This window comes from Lactuca sativa, chromosome 5 (genome assembly GCF_002870075.4).
Source record: "Lactuca sativa cultivar Salinas chromosome 5, Lsat_Salinas_v11, whole genome shotgun sequence".
In the NCBI taxonomy this organism is placed as follows: Eukaryota; Viridiplantae; Streptophyta; class Magnoliopsida; order Asterales; family Asteraceae; genus Lactuca; species Lactuca sativa.
The window spans coordinates 164055391-164070229 of NC_056627.2; the positions used below are offsets into that span (position 1 = coordinate 164055391).

Sequence of the window (14839 nt, forward strand, 5' to 3'; positions counted from 1 at the left end):
TCCTAAAACACCCTTAGGCTTCATACATAATTTAGGGACTTAGTATTTGGGGTTTGGATCAATTAAACACATCAAAATGAAGGGGGAAAAGGAGTTTACGGCCCACGTATGTACCAAGGCCGTAAACACCCCTAATTGTGCCAAAATGATAGTTTTAATTCCCCCAAATGGCCTCACACTCCATTATAAATTACTAGCAAGACATTAAGTGCTTGAATCTTCACAAAACTCAAAGAATGAGAGTTTACGGCCGTAAACTCCCTTAGGAGTTGTCCCTAGGCCGTAAACTCCCTAATGAAGCCCTTAGGAGCCTTAAACCCACTCATGCCTTTTTGGAAAAGTGCTTAGAAAAATCCCATGAACAAGCTTGAAGCCTTAAACACCCTAGAACCCTTCACCATGAGTTTACGGTCGTAAACTCATGGTGAGTAGTCCCTGGGTCGTAAACATCATATTAAGGGCTTAATCTTGGAGAGTAAACTCCATTCCTAAGTCACACACACCTTTAGACGCTACCCGGGACACCCAAACACTTATCCAAAGTGTTTTCCGCTCCTTTGAGCGCGTATACTTGTTTAATTAGTATTAAATATACTAATTTTATGTGAACATATGTTATCATATGTTAAATAGGTCATTGTGTGTGTTCAAGTCCTTGCGTGACACCGAACGCCCAAACGGCACCTTCGTCGGACCTACTTACACCAGGTGAGTTCATACCCCTGAATGAACCTTTTATATGTTTTTACATGTTTTATAGGGGGGAATACAAGTTAAACATGCCGGTTATCATATCAATCACATGTGATTGATAACCCGCATGCACAAGATTTTACCACTGTACACTGTTTTACCGAGTAGGACACTATAATGGTTTTCAATTGTTTCAAAACTCTTACTTATATTGTTTTACCTGAATTCATTCTAAACTGGTTTATGAAAGATTCTCAAAGGTTTTCAAACATATTCTACAAAAGAATACAAATTGTGATTTTCTCCGAATATAAAGGTTTTTCATCAAAGTTTCCCTTTCACGACGTATACTTTTACTTATTAGATACTGCTGCTTCGCTTATACTTATTTTATACTCCTACTTAGTAACGCTTTCACTTATACTTGTAGTCGCTTATACCTGATAGACGCTCTTACTTCACTTATTGTCGTCTCTACTTCGTGATACGCTTATACTTGTTCGACACTCCTACTTCACTTGCGACCGCTCCTACTTCACTTGTTCGACACTCCTACTTCACTTGCAACCGCTCCTACTTCACTTGTTAGATACTCCTACTTCACAAGAATCACTTCTACTTGATACACACTCAGTCGTAGTTAGATGTACGTCTGTGCTTATATAGGTACATATAAGTAATGATTGAAAGACTTAGGAAGGCTCGTCCGCCCTATTTCCTTTTCTTCGTTGAGATGTGGTCTGGTGGGATCGGACGGTCGTCCGAAGGTCGTTTGATTCATTAGTTATATATTATGTATATGAGTATGGACATATAGGAATTCTCTAGTCAGTTCAGTTAAGAGTCTCTACCTCTAGTCTACACTTACATTAGAAACCCACTATTGGGAAGTCTCTACTTCTAGTTCAACACTTACACACTACCCACTATTTGGAAGTCTCTACCCACTATTTGGGATGCATCTTCAGGACACAGCCTTCTCCGTCGTCTAGTTGGTAACCAGAATCTCCTGTAGGGAGAGCGGACATTGTGTGTATAGATCTATACGGGATTGACAACCCCGCACCCAGACTGCTAGCTACAGTCCCGGCCTACCAAGCCAACGGGTGACAAATGTCATATTTTAGACGCTCGTAGGGCGTCTGGTACTCTAGTCAGTATGGTTACGAGTATCCCGGGTTACCTTATAATTCATTGGATTTAAGGTAACGGTATTTCACCGGCAATTTGCATTGTATGCTTGTAATTCATTTTCAGAGTCACACTGTTTTGACCTTACAAGACGTATCTTTCATTTGATATTGTCTGGGGTCTGTTATCTCTGTTTTGACCTTACAAGACGTATCTTTCATTTGATACTGTCTGGGGTCTGTCTTTCACTGTTTTGACCTTACAAGACGTATCTTTCATTTGATACTGTATGGGGTCTGTCTTTCACTGTTTTAGACCTTACCAGCTGTACCTTTCATTTGGTACCTTCTGGGGTCTGAGTCTCTATTTGTTAGACTGAACCAGGCGTGTCGTTTGTTCGATACTCTCCTGGAGTCTATGATTCCTTGCCTTAGTCAGCAGTCCTCACTGCTGAGGCATATGTTATTCCCTGATGTCGTTTGCTTTCCTCAATAATCAAATTCAATATTTTGATAATGATAGCAATTTAGGGAAAACTACTTTTTACCACATAACACTGACCAGTCTTGGTAGAAGGCTACTTTATTTAAAGAAAATATAGGATTTTCTGGAAAGAACTCTAATACACAGTAAACACTTAAACTACTACTTCATAAAGTTATTTGACAAAATGACACTAAATACTTATGAACTCACCAGCATTGTAAAAATGCTGATACTCGCTTTTCAAATAACTTGTATTCTCAGGTTAGCATTAGACAGGTACAACTCGGAGCTGTTGATGAAGATGGCTTAGTACCACGCTGTATTTATTCTATTACTTGTATTACTTTGATGTATTAATGTAACCATGTAAAACTATTACTATTAATGCAATGTTTTGTTGTACTTTGATTACTATAATGCATGTGTTGTGATACTTGACATGACGTCATCCACCCCAGAACGTTTCCGCCGTTCCGGTTTTGGGGTGTGACACTTGAAGAGCTAGCCGAAAATTGAAGCCCCTCTCCTCATTCTCAATCATTCTCCATTGTTAGTGTTGGGTGTGAATGTGACAACCCAAGTTTGTTCCGTTACATTTCCCCGTTACCGTTAACGGAATATTCCATTTTGTAAAAGTTCCGTTAATTAGAGGTCGTCAAGTAAATAAATGTTTTATTTATTTATATTTTCATGTCGTTAAGTCGTGATAAGAGAAATAAAAACTCATAATACACATTTCCATTAAATTGGAAAAAGTTAGTTTTTATTATTACGACCACCAAATCGGGTGCGACCAAAAGCCCCGTATAACGGCAGTATCGGGTAGAATTCCACTGAGCTCCAACTCTCACCCATATATAAGGGGGAGTAAACTCCATTTGAGCCTTTTCCACCCTCTCTCTCTATACTCTCTCTCTAGACTCATTTTCGACCCGAATCCGCACCCAAACGCTTCCAAATCGTAAGTCCACTTACCCTAGCTTGTTCTAAACATTATGACTCGTGATTATAGCTTAAAATTCTACCATTTAAGCTGTTGAAAAGGAGTTCACGGCCTAAGATCCTCCTTAGGCCGTAAACACCTTATTTGAGGCAAAAAAGACCCAAACTTGTCCCTAAAAGCTTGGAAATAAATAGAGGAATTAGCCTAGGAGTGTTTGCTCATTTAAAACAATCAATTTAGGGCATAAAAGAGAGTTTACGGCCCAAGCACATGCTTAGGCAGTAAACACCTCTAAACCTTGTAAAAATGCCCCAAACACACTCCTAAAACACCCTTGGACTTAATACATAAATTGGGGGCTTATCATTTCGGGTTTAGATCATCCAAACACAAAGATTTAAGGGGATGTGTCAAGGCCGTAAACACCCTCAAACATGCCAAAATGTTAGTTTTAATTCCCCTAAATGGCCTCACACTTCATTATAAATTACTAGGAGGGTATTAGGGGCTTGAAACTTCAATAAACTCAAAGAATAAGAGTTCACGGCCGTGAACTCCCATAGGGGTGGTTCATGGACCGTAAACTCCCTAATGGTGCCCTTAAAGACCCTAAACTCATTCATACCTTTTGGATTTGGACCTAGAGGAATTCCACAAACAAGATTGAACCCTTAAAACACCCTAGAACCCCTCACCATGAGTTTATGGCCGTAAACTCATGGTAGTTGTCCCAGGGCCGTAAACTCTAAGTTTAGAGTTTACTCTTGGAGAGTAAACTCCATTCCTAAGCCATTTGAGCCCTTAATTGCTACACGGGACACCCCAAACACTTAACCAAAGTGTTTTCCGCTCTTTAGGGTGTGTATACTTGTTTAATTAGTATTATATGTACTAATTGTATGTAAATATATGTTATCATATGTTCAATAGGTCACTAAGTGTGTCCAAGTCTTTACTTGACACCGAGCACCCAACCGGCGCCTTCGTCGGATCCACTTACGCCAGGTGAGTTCATACCCCTGAATGAACCTTTTAAATGTTTTTATACGTTTTATAGGGGGGGGGGGATACAAGTTAAACATGCCAGTTATCATGTCAATCATATGTGATTGATAACCCGCATGCACAAGATTTTACCACACTGTACACTGTTTTACCGAGTAGGATACTATGATGGATTCAAAAAGGTTTTCATTTGTTTCAAAACTCTTACTTATACTGTTTTATCTAAATTCATTTTAAACTGGTTTATAAAGGTTCCAAGGAATTATAAAGTTTTTCAAACGTATTTTACCAAAGAATACCAAATGTGATTTTCCCGGAGTATAAAGGTTTTTCCAAGGTTTTCATCGAAGTTCCCTTTCACGACGTATACTTTTACTTGTTAGTTACTGCTGCTTCGCTTTTACTTATTTAAAACTCCTACTTGAATACGCATTTCCTTCGTGATACGCTTATACCGGTTATTGTCTCTATATCGCTTATACTTGTAGCCACTTATACATGATAGACGCTTTTACTTCACCAGTTGTCGTTTCCACTTCGTGATACACTTATACTTGGTACACTTATACTTCACGATTCGATTATCCCACACTGTACGCTTATACTTCACGACTCAGATATTCCACTGTACGCTTATACTTCACGACTCGGATATTCCACTGTACGCTTATACTTCACGACTCGGATATTCCACTGTACGCTTATACTTCACGGTATGATTCCACTTGATACGCACTCAAGCGTAGTTAGATGTATGTCTGTGCTTGTATAGATGCATATAAATAATGATTGAAGGACTTAGGAAGGCTTGTCCGCCCTATTTCCTTTTCTTCGTTGAGATGTTGTCTGGTGGGATCGGATGTCCATCCGAAGGTCGTTTGATTCATTAGTTATATACTATGTACACAAGCATAGACATATGGGTTTACTTCAGTCAGTTCAGTTATGAGTCTCTACCTCTAGTTCAACATTTACATTAGAAACCCACTACCCACTATTTGGAAGTCTCTACCCACTATTTGGGATGCATCTTCAAGACACGGCCTTCTCCGTCGTCTAGTTGGTAACCAGAGTCTCCTGTAGGGAGAGCGGACATTGTGTGTATAGATCTATACGGGATTGACACCCCCACACCCTGACTGCTAGCTACAGTCCACGGCCCACTAAGCCAAGGGGTGACAAATGTAACATTATATAGACGCTTATAGGGCGTATGGTACTCTAGTGTCGGTTAGTATGGTTACGAGTATCCCGGGTTACCTTATAATCCATGGCCTTAAGGTAACGGTATTTCACCAGCAATTTACACTGTATGCTGGTAACTCATTCTCAGAGTCACACTGTTTATGACCTTGCAAGTTGTATCTTTCATTTGATACTGTCTACGGTCTATATTCTCTGTTTATGACCTTGCAAGTTGTATCTTTCATTTGATACTGTCTGCGGTCTATATTCTCTGTTTATGACCTTGCAAGTTGTATCTTTCATTTGATACTGTCTGCAGTCTATATTCTCTGTTTATGACATTGCAAGTTGTATCTTTCATTTGATACTGTCTGCGGTCTATATTCTCTATTTTTGACCTTGCAAGATGTATCATTCATTTGATACTATCTGTAGTATGTATTCACTGTTTAGACCTTACCAGCTGTACCTTTCATTCGGTACCTTCTGGGGTCTGTATCTCCACTTGTTAGACTGAACCAGGCGTGTCGTTCGTTCGATGCTCTCCTGGAGTCTATGATTCCTTTGCCTTAGTCAGCAGTCTTCACTGCTGAGGCATATGTTATTTCCCTGATTTCTATTGCTTTCTTTAATAATCAAATTCAGTATTTTGATAATGATACCGATTAAGGGAAAACTACTTTTTACTACATAACTCTGTCCAGCCTTGGTAGAAGGCTGCTTTTATTAAAGAAAATATAGGATTTTCTGGAAAGAACTATAATACACTGTAAATTCTTAAACTACTACATTATAAGGTTATTTGAATAAAATGTCACTAAATACTTATGAACTCACCAACATTTGTAAAAATGCTGATACTCGCTTTTCAAATAACTTGTATTCTCAGGTCAGCATTAGACAGGTACATCTCCGGAGCTGTTGATGAAGATAGCTTAGTACCATGTTGTACTTTTTATATTTGCTTGAATTACTTTGATGTACTGTAATGTGAAACATGTAAAACTATTACTATTAATGCAATGTTTTGTTGTACTTTGATTACTATAATTCATGTGTTGTGATACTTGACATGACGTCGTCCACCCCAGAACGTTTCCGCCGTTCCGGTTTTGGGGTGTGACAGTGAACCACTAGAGGCGTAACATTTGTGACGCTTGCTTTCAAGGCTTCATCAACACAAATATTTAAATTGTTATTAATACATAACAATCAAGGTATGATTCCTTTAACCCTTATTATCTATATTTCGAATATATGCTAGTAGGTAGTGTTGTCTATTTTAGTTCTTCAAGTTGTATGTTCAATTAGAGAAAACATAGATCTTTATAGGGTTGCATGCACACATATGGTTACATGTTTTGTATAATACCTATTAATTACCACTCTAGATTTTGGTTTCACTGGAGATGCGAGAAACAACTCATGAAAACGCATAAATAGAATACAAAAACTTCATCAAAAGTGAGAAAAAGATTAATAATAAGAATAAAAAGACTACATGTATTAAATCAATAACAAACCTTGTAACAAAAGAATCCAAAAATTTTAGTGGCAATACATCAATTGATATTCTCTACAATTACCACTATAGATTTTGGTTTTACTGGAGATGTGGGAAACAACTCATAAAAAGACACAAATGGAATACAAAAACTTCATCAAAAGTGAGAAAAAGATTAATAATAAGAATAAAAAGACTACATGTATTAAATCAATAACAAACCTTGTAACAAAAGAATCCAAAAATTTTAGCGGCAATACATCCATTGATATTCTCTGCAAGGAAATGAAATTATGCATACACATTCGCAAAGAGATATTATGAGGAAACCTTGAGTGTGCAATGGTCATGAAATACCATTACATATATAAGTTAAAAAATGAACATGTTTTAATCAATTTGTTTCATAAAATACTATTAAGTATATATAAATTACAAAACTTTTGAAAGGTTGTTATCAATTATGTGGAAAATGAAAAGTTTTGAAGGTTTCAAATGTATATGGTGCAAGAAAAAAAGTATCATTTATAATTATACTAGACGAATTCCCATGCGTTGCGCAGTGTAGGTTAAAAATATATTGTTAAAATGTTAAAAAATATATGTTTAAAATGGTTAATTATGTTATTGACATTAACTTTCACATAATATTTTTACTTATGCGATTATTATCTAATTTTAATAATGGTGTTCATTTAAAATATAATGTTGTTAACGTTATGTAATTTATAAATTGATGTTATTATCATTTAAAATTATTGTTCTTTAGCTTAAACCAATTATTATTAATAATAAGTTAAAGAAGACTTTTAAAAAACACTTAATATTACTATTAAAATATGAAACTTACACTAAATAATAAATTGATAAGATAGACAATTTGCATTTCAAAAGAGACTTGCATGGATAATATGACATATCCATGATTTTTATAATTTAATTTTATTATTTATAATTATGGTTCATTAGTTTTAAAAACACTTATTATTATTAATAAACGAAAGAAAACTTTTAAAAGATACTTATTATTATAATTAAAATGTTAAACATATAGTAAAATATAAAGTGATAAGATAGACAATTTGCATTTTAAAGAGACTTACATGGATACTATGCATAATATTGCATATCCATGATTTTTTTTTATTAATTATTACTTTAAAACAACACAAACATATATACAATATTTAATTAAATATTATCTATATCACTTTCCATAACATATGATCGATAACATGAATCTAATCTAATTTACATTAAAGTTTCAACCACAACATACATTGATTGTCTTAAAAGAATACTTAAACCAATAAAAATATAAAAAAAGAATTAGTATATAACAAACTTACAAATTAAAAACTTTAACATAATAACATGGCCCGAAAAATGGTCCAAAGCCCTCAAACCAACACAAAACCTTTAAACTTGTTTTCTTTGTGAATTTTGTATGTGATTTGTATTTGTGTGTCTACTCAAAGAGAATGACATTTTTATAGTAGACTATCCATTAATTGCTTATTAAACATATTATATAAGTTATAAACTCTTTTATGATGTATGATTAATTACTTTGAAGGTGAAAAGATGTGGGGGTTTCAAATGCATGAGGTGCTTGAAAATTTGTGTGTAGGTTTCAAATGCATGAGATGATAGGAAAAATGTCTCATTTATAAGTATAATAATAATATGATATGACTAGGTGTCATACCCATGTATTACATGAGCTTATTTAAAAAAAAATATAAAAATTTAAACATATCAAAACTTTGAATTTGTAAGAAAAAAATTGAATTATTAAAATTAAGATTTTTTTCTTTTAAATTTAAACAAATAATTTAGATAAATAAATAAAGAAAACTAATGAAGCTTTAATTTATTAATTTTGAAATCAGAAGAAAAGTCCAGAAATTGATATACATTTATTAATTACATTAAATACTATCTACTATAATAAATAAAAATCATTTTGTCACATGTCATACTCTCCTTGATTTGACCATATGTCATTTTGTGGTTATTTTCAATTTTTTTTCTACATGACATTTTGTTTTTTTTTTCATTTTATCAAAACCACATAATGTTTAAATGTAATAATTATAATAAACATAATAATAAATGCATATCAATTTTATTAATTGACTTTCATTTTAATTTTAAAATTTGTAAATTAAAACCTCATTAGTTTTCTTTGTTTATTTATCTAAATTATTTGTTTAAATTTAAAAAAGAAACAAACACATTAATTTTAATAATTCAATATATATTTTTAATTTTCTTATAAATTCAAAATTTTAAATGTTTAGAATTTCATATTTAATTTTTTTTAAATAAACTCATGTAATACATGAGTTTTACATCTTGTATGAAATTTAATAAAATAAAAAAAACCATAAAATAACATGTAGAAAAATGATAAAAAGAAAATAATAAGAAAAAACCATATGCCATGATGTATTAGAAGATGACAAGTAACAAAATAATTTTTATTTATTAGGAAAGATATATATATATATATATATATATATATATATATATATATATATATATATATATATATATATATATATATATATATATATAAATTCAAAATTCATGGAGCTATAAGCAACAAAAGAAAAAATATTAATTTATTTAAATAACTATTGTTTTATTAAAGATAATGGATCTATTATTTTATTTTATATAAATATTTTTATACTTTAAGCAACCAAAGAAAGAGATATTGTAATTCACGACAATGTGGACCTAGACATTCCTTTTTGTGTTGAGGTTTATACAATAATTAACATCTTATTAGTTATTATATCGCATTTTAAGATTTTATCAAATTATAATAATATATATATATATATATATATATATATATATATATATATATATATATATATATATATATATATATATATATATATTAATATGAAGGTATTGTTGGCATCTCAACTTAACTATAGTTAAAAAAATATTTTATAATATAAATATAAATTTCAAAATACAATAACGAAAACAAAACTACCATTTTATAATGAATAAGGAAAACACAAATATATTACTATTTTTTACATATAACTTTTTTTTTTATTAATTCATCAACTATAATGAAAAAATATATATATAAAAAAGGGTTATTAATTTTTAAAGAAACCTAAATTGCTTAAAGTAAAGATTAGAGAAAAAAAAATGCTATTGTTTTATACAATTTGGTTGGGGAAGGAAAAGACATTGGGATCAAAAAGTCAAAAGTAGCGACACTTGGACCTTCACAATCAAACCCCCCTCTTTCTCTTCCCCAATCTCTATTCTCAACTCCATTTCTTTGCTTTCGTAAGGCTTCCGCATCACAGTGACTAACGAAGAAGAAAGAATCAGCAACACCCCATCACTTGTGATTCGATTATTCAATAATCAAGTCAAGACTTCTATACTTTTTGGATTTGGGTTTCTACTAAACTAAACTGTAAGCCCTCCAATTCCTTAATCACTTTCAATCACACTCGCACGCCATAAGCTCCTGATTTGGAGTTGTTCAATTGTCTTTATCAGAGCTCATATATATTCACCACACAAAAAAGTTCGTCTTTAACTTTGCAAACTGTTCTCAACCGTCAACCCATGTTGGGCGCAATTCTTTGACTTCCATTGAAAAGAGATACACTTTGACTTTAGATTCGCAACATGTTAGTTTTAAGTTTCAAATTGATGTGATTTGATTTTGAAGAAAAACTGTTGATCGATGCTTCTTATCCAAAGCATACATAGAGTAGCTTAACATATTCGATTGACTTGTTGGAAGTTAGGGACATATTAAGCAAATGATACGGAAACACAATTTCTGCAAGTTTGGTTGATCATTTTCCTATACCACAAATGCCCCATATGAACTATTGAAGAGCCTAACATACGAACAAAAGGATATTCGGATGTATGTTTAAATTAATTGCTATGTTATTATTTGGCAGCTATCAACTGTGATCTATTCCATTTCTCATAAAACACAGCAAGATTCAGCATCGCTCTTTATCAAGAATCCATGATGGCAGAACTCAGTCCAAGGACTGATACTTCCACTGATGGGGACACTGATGACAAGGCTTTGGGGGTAATACTTTAACCACTTCACTTAAAACTTCCCTTTTCTTCATTCTATTCTTCTATATAAAAGTTATAGGAAACTTGAATCAATGAATCATGATCTGCATTAAACTTTTTTACTTAAAAAGTTGATGTTAGTTTTCTCATGTCAGTTCATACTCCACTATGGCATAAAGTTAAGTGAGAAGTTATTGGGGTAGTCTGTAACTTTGGGTTTAGGGTTTTATAATTAGGGTGCAAAACATGAACTTTATATATGATTAAATGGATTTTTTTTGCTAATATGTTGTGTATGTGATTATGATGCAGTTCCATAGTGGTCAATCACATTCACATGGGCTTGTGGTTTCTGATGCCAGTGACAAGTCAAGGGACCAAAAGGTTTTTATGTTTGTGCTATTTTACCATTTTTTTTAAAGTGATTGCTATAATGCTATGATTAATAGATACAAAAGGAAAAAGGAAAATGTTGAAAGAAAAATACTAATTTGTTGTTGAACTGTAATGAATCTTCAGACACTTCGTAGACTTGCTCAAAATCGTGAAGCTGCAAGAAAAAGTCGTTTGCGGAAGAAAGTAAGCTTTTTTTTGTTGCTCATTTCTTCATTTATCTTGAATCTTTGATTTGAATTCATGTAGTTTGTTGCATTTCTCTAAAGGGTTATATGGGGCATGTTGAATGTTACTCTTTCATACATTGACCATTGATTAAAGACTAAATCTACTTTAAAGTTTGCCCATATGGTTGTTTCTAAGGTCCCATTTAAAAAAAAAAAATTAAAACACCTCTTTTAAGTAGAAAGTGAATGAATGTGGTGTATCTTGAAAAGAAAAAAAAAGAACTAATGGTGTAATACAAATAGTTTATGCAACATTTGTAAAGTTTAAGCAATTAAGTTGCTATAAATGTGGAAATATTTGCAGTACTTTAAATCATTTCGTGTTGTAACATAATGTATACAATTTAGTATTGGGACAACAAGACTTAGGGGGTGTTTGGAATTTGTTTATTTAAAACAACTTATGCTTATTTGTAAAAGTCCTTATTAGATCATTAATCCCTTCATCCAATAAAATTGCAACATTTTCCTTTTTAAGTTCTCCCAAAAAATGCAACATCTTCTTTTATGTCAACTCTTCCATCCATCCTGATTTACCTTTTTGCCTGTTGGTGATTATTAATTGAACATAGTAACTTCATTTCTGGTCCAAAACTTTTCTTAATTTTGTCCATACTAAAAGTGGCAATTTTAGAAATTTGATCAATAATTTCAAAGAAAGACTGAAAAGCTTAATTATTTCCAAAAACAAAATCATACATAGAATAACTTACATAAATAGAAGAAGTAGAATAAAGGAAACACTATCTTCTTGATATTCTTCAATAATTAAACATTATCATTGAACTATGTGCCAAACTTATTGTTGAATTATTTTATACCCTTTTTCCCATCATGACCAATTCTAGACATTCCTTTCATTCACCAACTATTTGATGTTGTAATCAAGTTATTTAAGTATATTCGGTTGTTGTTTTAGGCTTATGTTCAACAACTTGAAAGTAGCAGAATGAAGTTGAGCCAACTTGAACAGGAGCTTCAGAGAGCTAGGCAGCAGGTTTGGTTTCATCAATCTTATCTACAAACAACAAAACAAATTGTACTACTGTGACAAATACTTGCTCTTGATCTCTTGTTTGTGCAAAAGACGTGAATGCCCTCCTCATACTCATCGTGGACAACAGCTCTAGAAAGCTTTGTTACACATAACAAGATCCAGAAGAAGACGAGGATTAGGAGGGCATTTATGTCTTTTTCACAGAAGCATGTATTTGTCCCAATGCACACCAAATGAATGAAAGTATGTTGTTATTTTTGCATTTAACCTGAAAAGTTGCTTAATACTTCTCCTTTGCTGAAAGGGCATCTTCATTTCGAGTTCAGGAGAACAATCTCAATCAACCAGTGGAAATGGTATGATCATGTTGCATTATATCTTTCTTATGAGTAGTTTTGGCTATAAAATTGACATAAATAAATTTATATAATATACAACCCTTGAAAAGAAAATTGTAATCAATTTGTTAACTTCTTCATACTCTAACACTTAGGTGTTGTTTTCATAACTTAGTGGACTTAATGAGGACATGACTCAATCCAATAAGCTATTCATTGGTGTTTCTTGTGATTTAATTTGTAGAAAAAACGATCTAATAGAAAAAAAAAGATGGTTTCCCTATTAAGAATACGTTTTGAACATTATTTTTTCCGAGTTAATGATTATATTAGTTTATATCGATGATAAAAAGAAGAAAACAATGTACTATGTAGGGGCGTCATCTTTTCATGTTGAGTATTCAAGGTGGCTAGATGAGCAAAATAGGCGAATCAGTGAGCTGAGAGAAGCTGTTAGCTCACATGCTGCTGATGGAGAACTTCGCCTGATTGTTGATGGAGTCATCACACATTATGAAGACATTTTTAGAATAAAAGGTGATGCTGCAAAGGCAGATGTTTTCCATATTTTATCAGGCATGTGGAAAACCCCTGCAGAAAGATGTTTTCTTTGGTTAGGTGGATTCCGTTCTTCAGAACTCCTCAAAGTAAGTCTAACATCATCCTAATAACCCCTCTAAATGCAAGAATCAACAACACTTTTCTTGTCAACTCTGAAAATTGATTATGGTTTGGTTTGCACTTTGCAGTTACTTATAACCCAATTGGAGCCATTAACAGAGCAACAGTTATTAGCAATCAATAACTTACAACAAACATCACAACAAGCAGAAGACGCGTTATCACAAGGAATGGATGCATTGCAACAGTCTTTAGCCGAGACATTAGCCGGCTCCCTTGGCTCATCCTCCGGCTCCTCAGGCAATGTAGCCAATTACATGGGTCAAATGGCTATGGCTATGGGTAAACTTGGAACACTTGAGGGCTTCATTCGACAGGTCATATACATAATTCGGTTCATAAGTATTGTGTGAATGTAACAACAATTATTCAAAAATCAAATCAATGATTCTTTCGAAATTGTTTTTACATTCGCACATGACATAATTTGTGATTTTCAAAATAAAGTAACCTCTACCCGTTATATTAAACAGGCAGACAATTTGAGGCAACAAACCTTGCAACAAATGCATAGGATCTTAACAACAAGACAATCGGCTCGAGCACTTATAGCCATTAATGATTATTTCTCACGGCTTCGAGCTCTTAGCTCGTTATGGCTTGCACGCCCTCGTGAGTGAATGAATCGTCTTTCTTCATTTCATCATTTACAAATCCAACAAACACAAGTGAGAGATTAGACAGACATCAAGTTCCATTAAGATCTTGTTATCAAGAGGCCACTTAACTTGTATTTCTTTGCATTTTCTTACCGATTAGTTGTAGTAGCAAAGTTGTGTCTTTAAATTTATGTTTATTCTATTAATTTAAGTTGAAAAACAAGAAACTGATGAGTTGTTTGACATGTAATGAAGTCTTCCCGGTTGTAGTTATGAAATGACTAATTTTCTATAGGAAAAATCTCTGTAAAAACAGTAGCATCTCATTAAACAATAAACACCCTTTTGGTTATATTTTCATGACTTGTAATTTTCAAAAATTCAAAAGCTTGAAAGACCTTATGTGTTATGTAGTTGAATATGTACTTGGAGTATTTCCAACAAACATGCTGAGTTGGCATCTTTTTTTGCAGTTTTATATTAGACTCGATGAAAATTATTAATCAAATATAATATTTTTCTAGTCTTTAATTACATCGATTTTTGTTTAAATATGATCACATTTATG

General features: G+C 32.9%; 1 protein-coding gene across 1 annotated transcript; it reads left to right on the forward strand.

Annotated features, from left to right (window-relative positions):
- Window positions 1–10171: 10171 nt before the first annotated feature.
- On the forward strand, window positions 10172–14625 carry LOC111877022 (transcription factor TGA2.2). The gene is made up of 9 exons (XM_023873574.3): window positions 10172–10401; window positions 10904–11043; window positions 11346–11417; window positions 11553–11612; window positions 12576–12653; window positions 12958–13009; window positions 13367–13638; window positions 13741–13989; window positions 14146–14625. Exons 2-9 carry the CDS (start codon window positions 10975–10977, stop codon window positions 14290–14292), a joined length of 999 nt encoding a protein of 332 aa, XP_023729342.1. The 5' UTR covers window positions 10172–10401; window positions 10904–10974; the 3' UTR covers window positions 14293–14625.
- The last annotated feature ends 214 nt before the right edge of the window (window positions 14626–14839 follow it).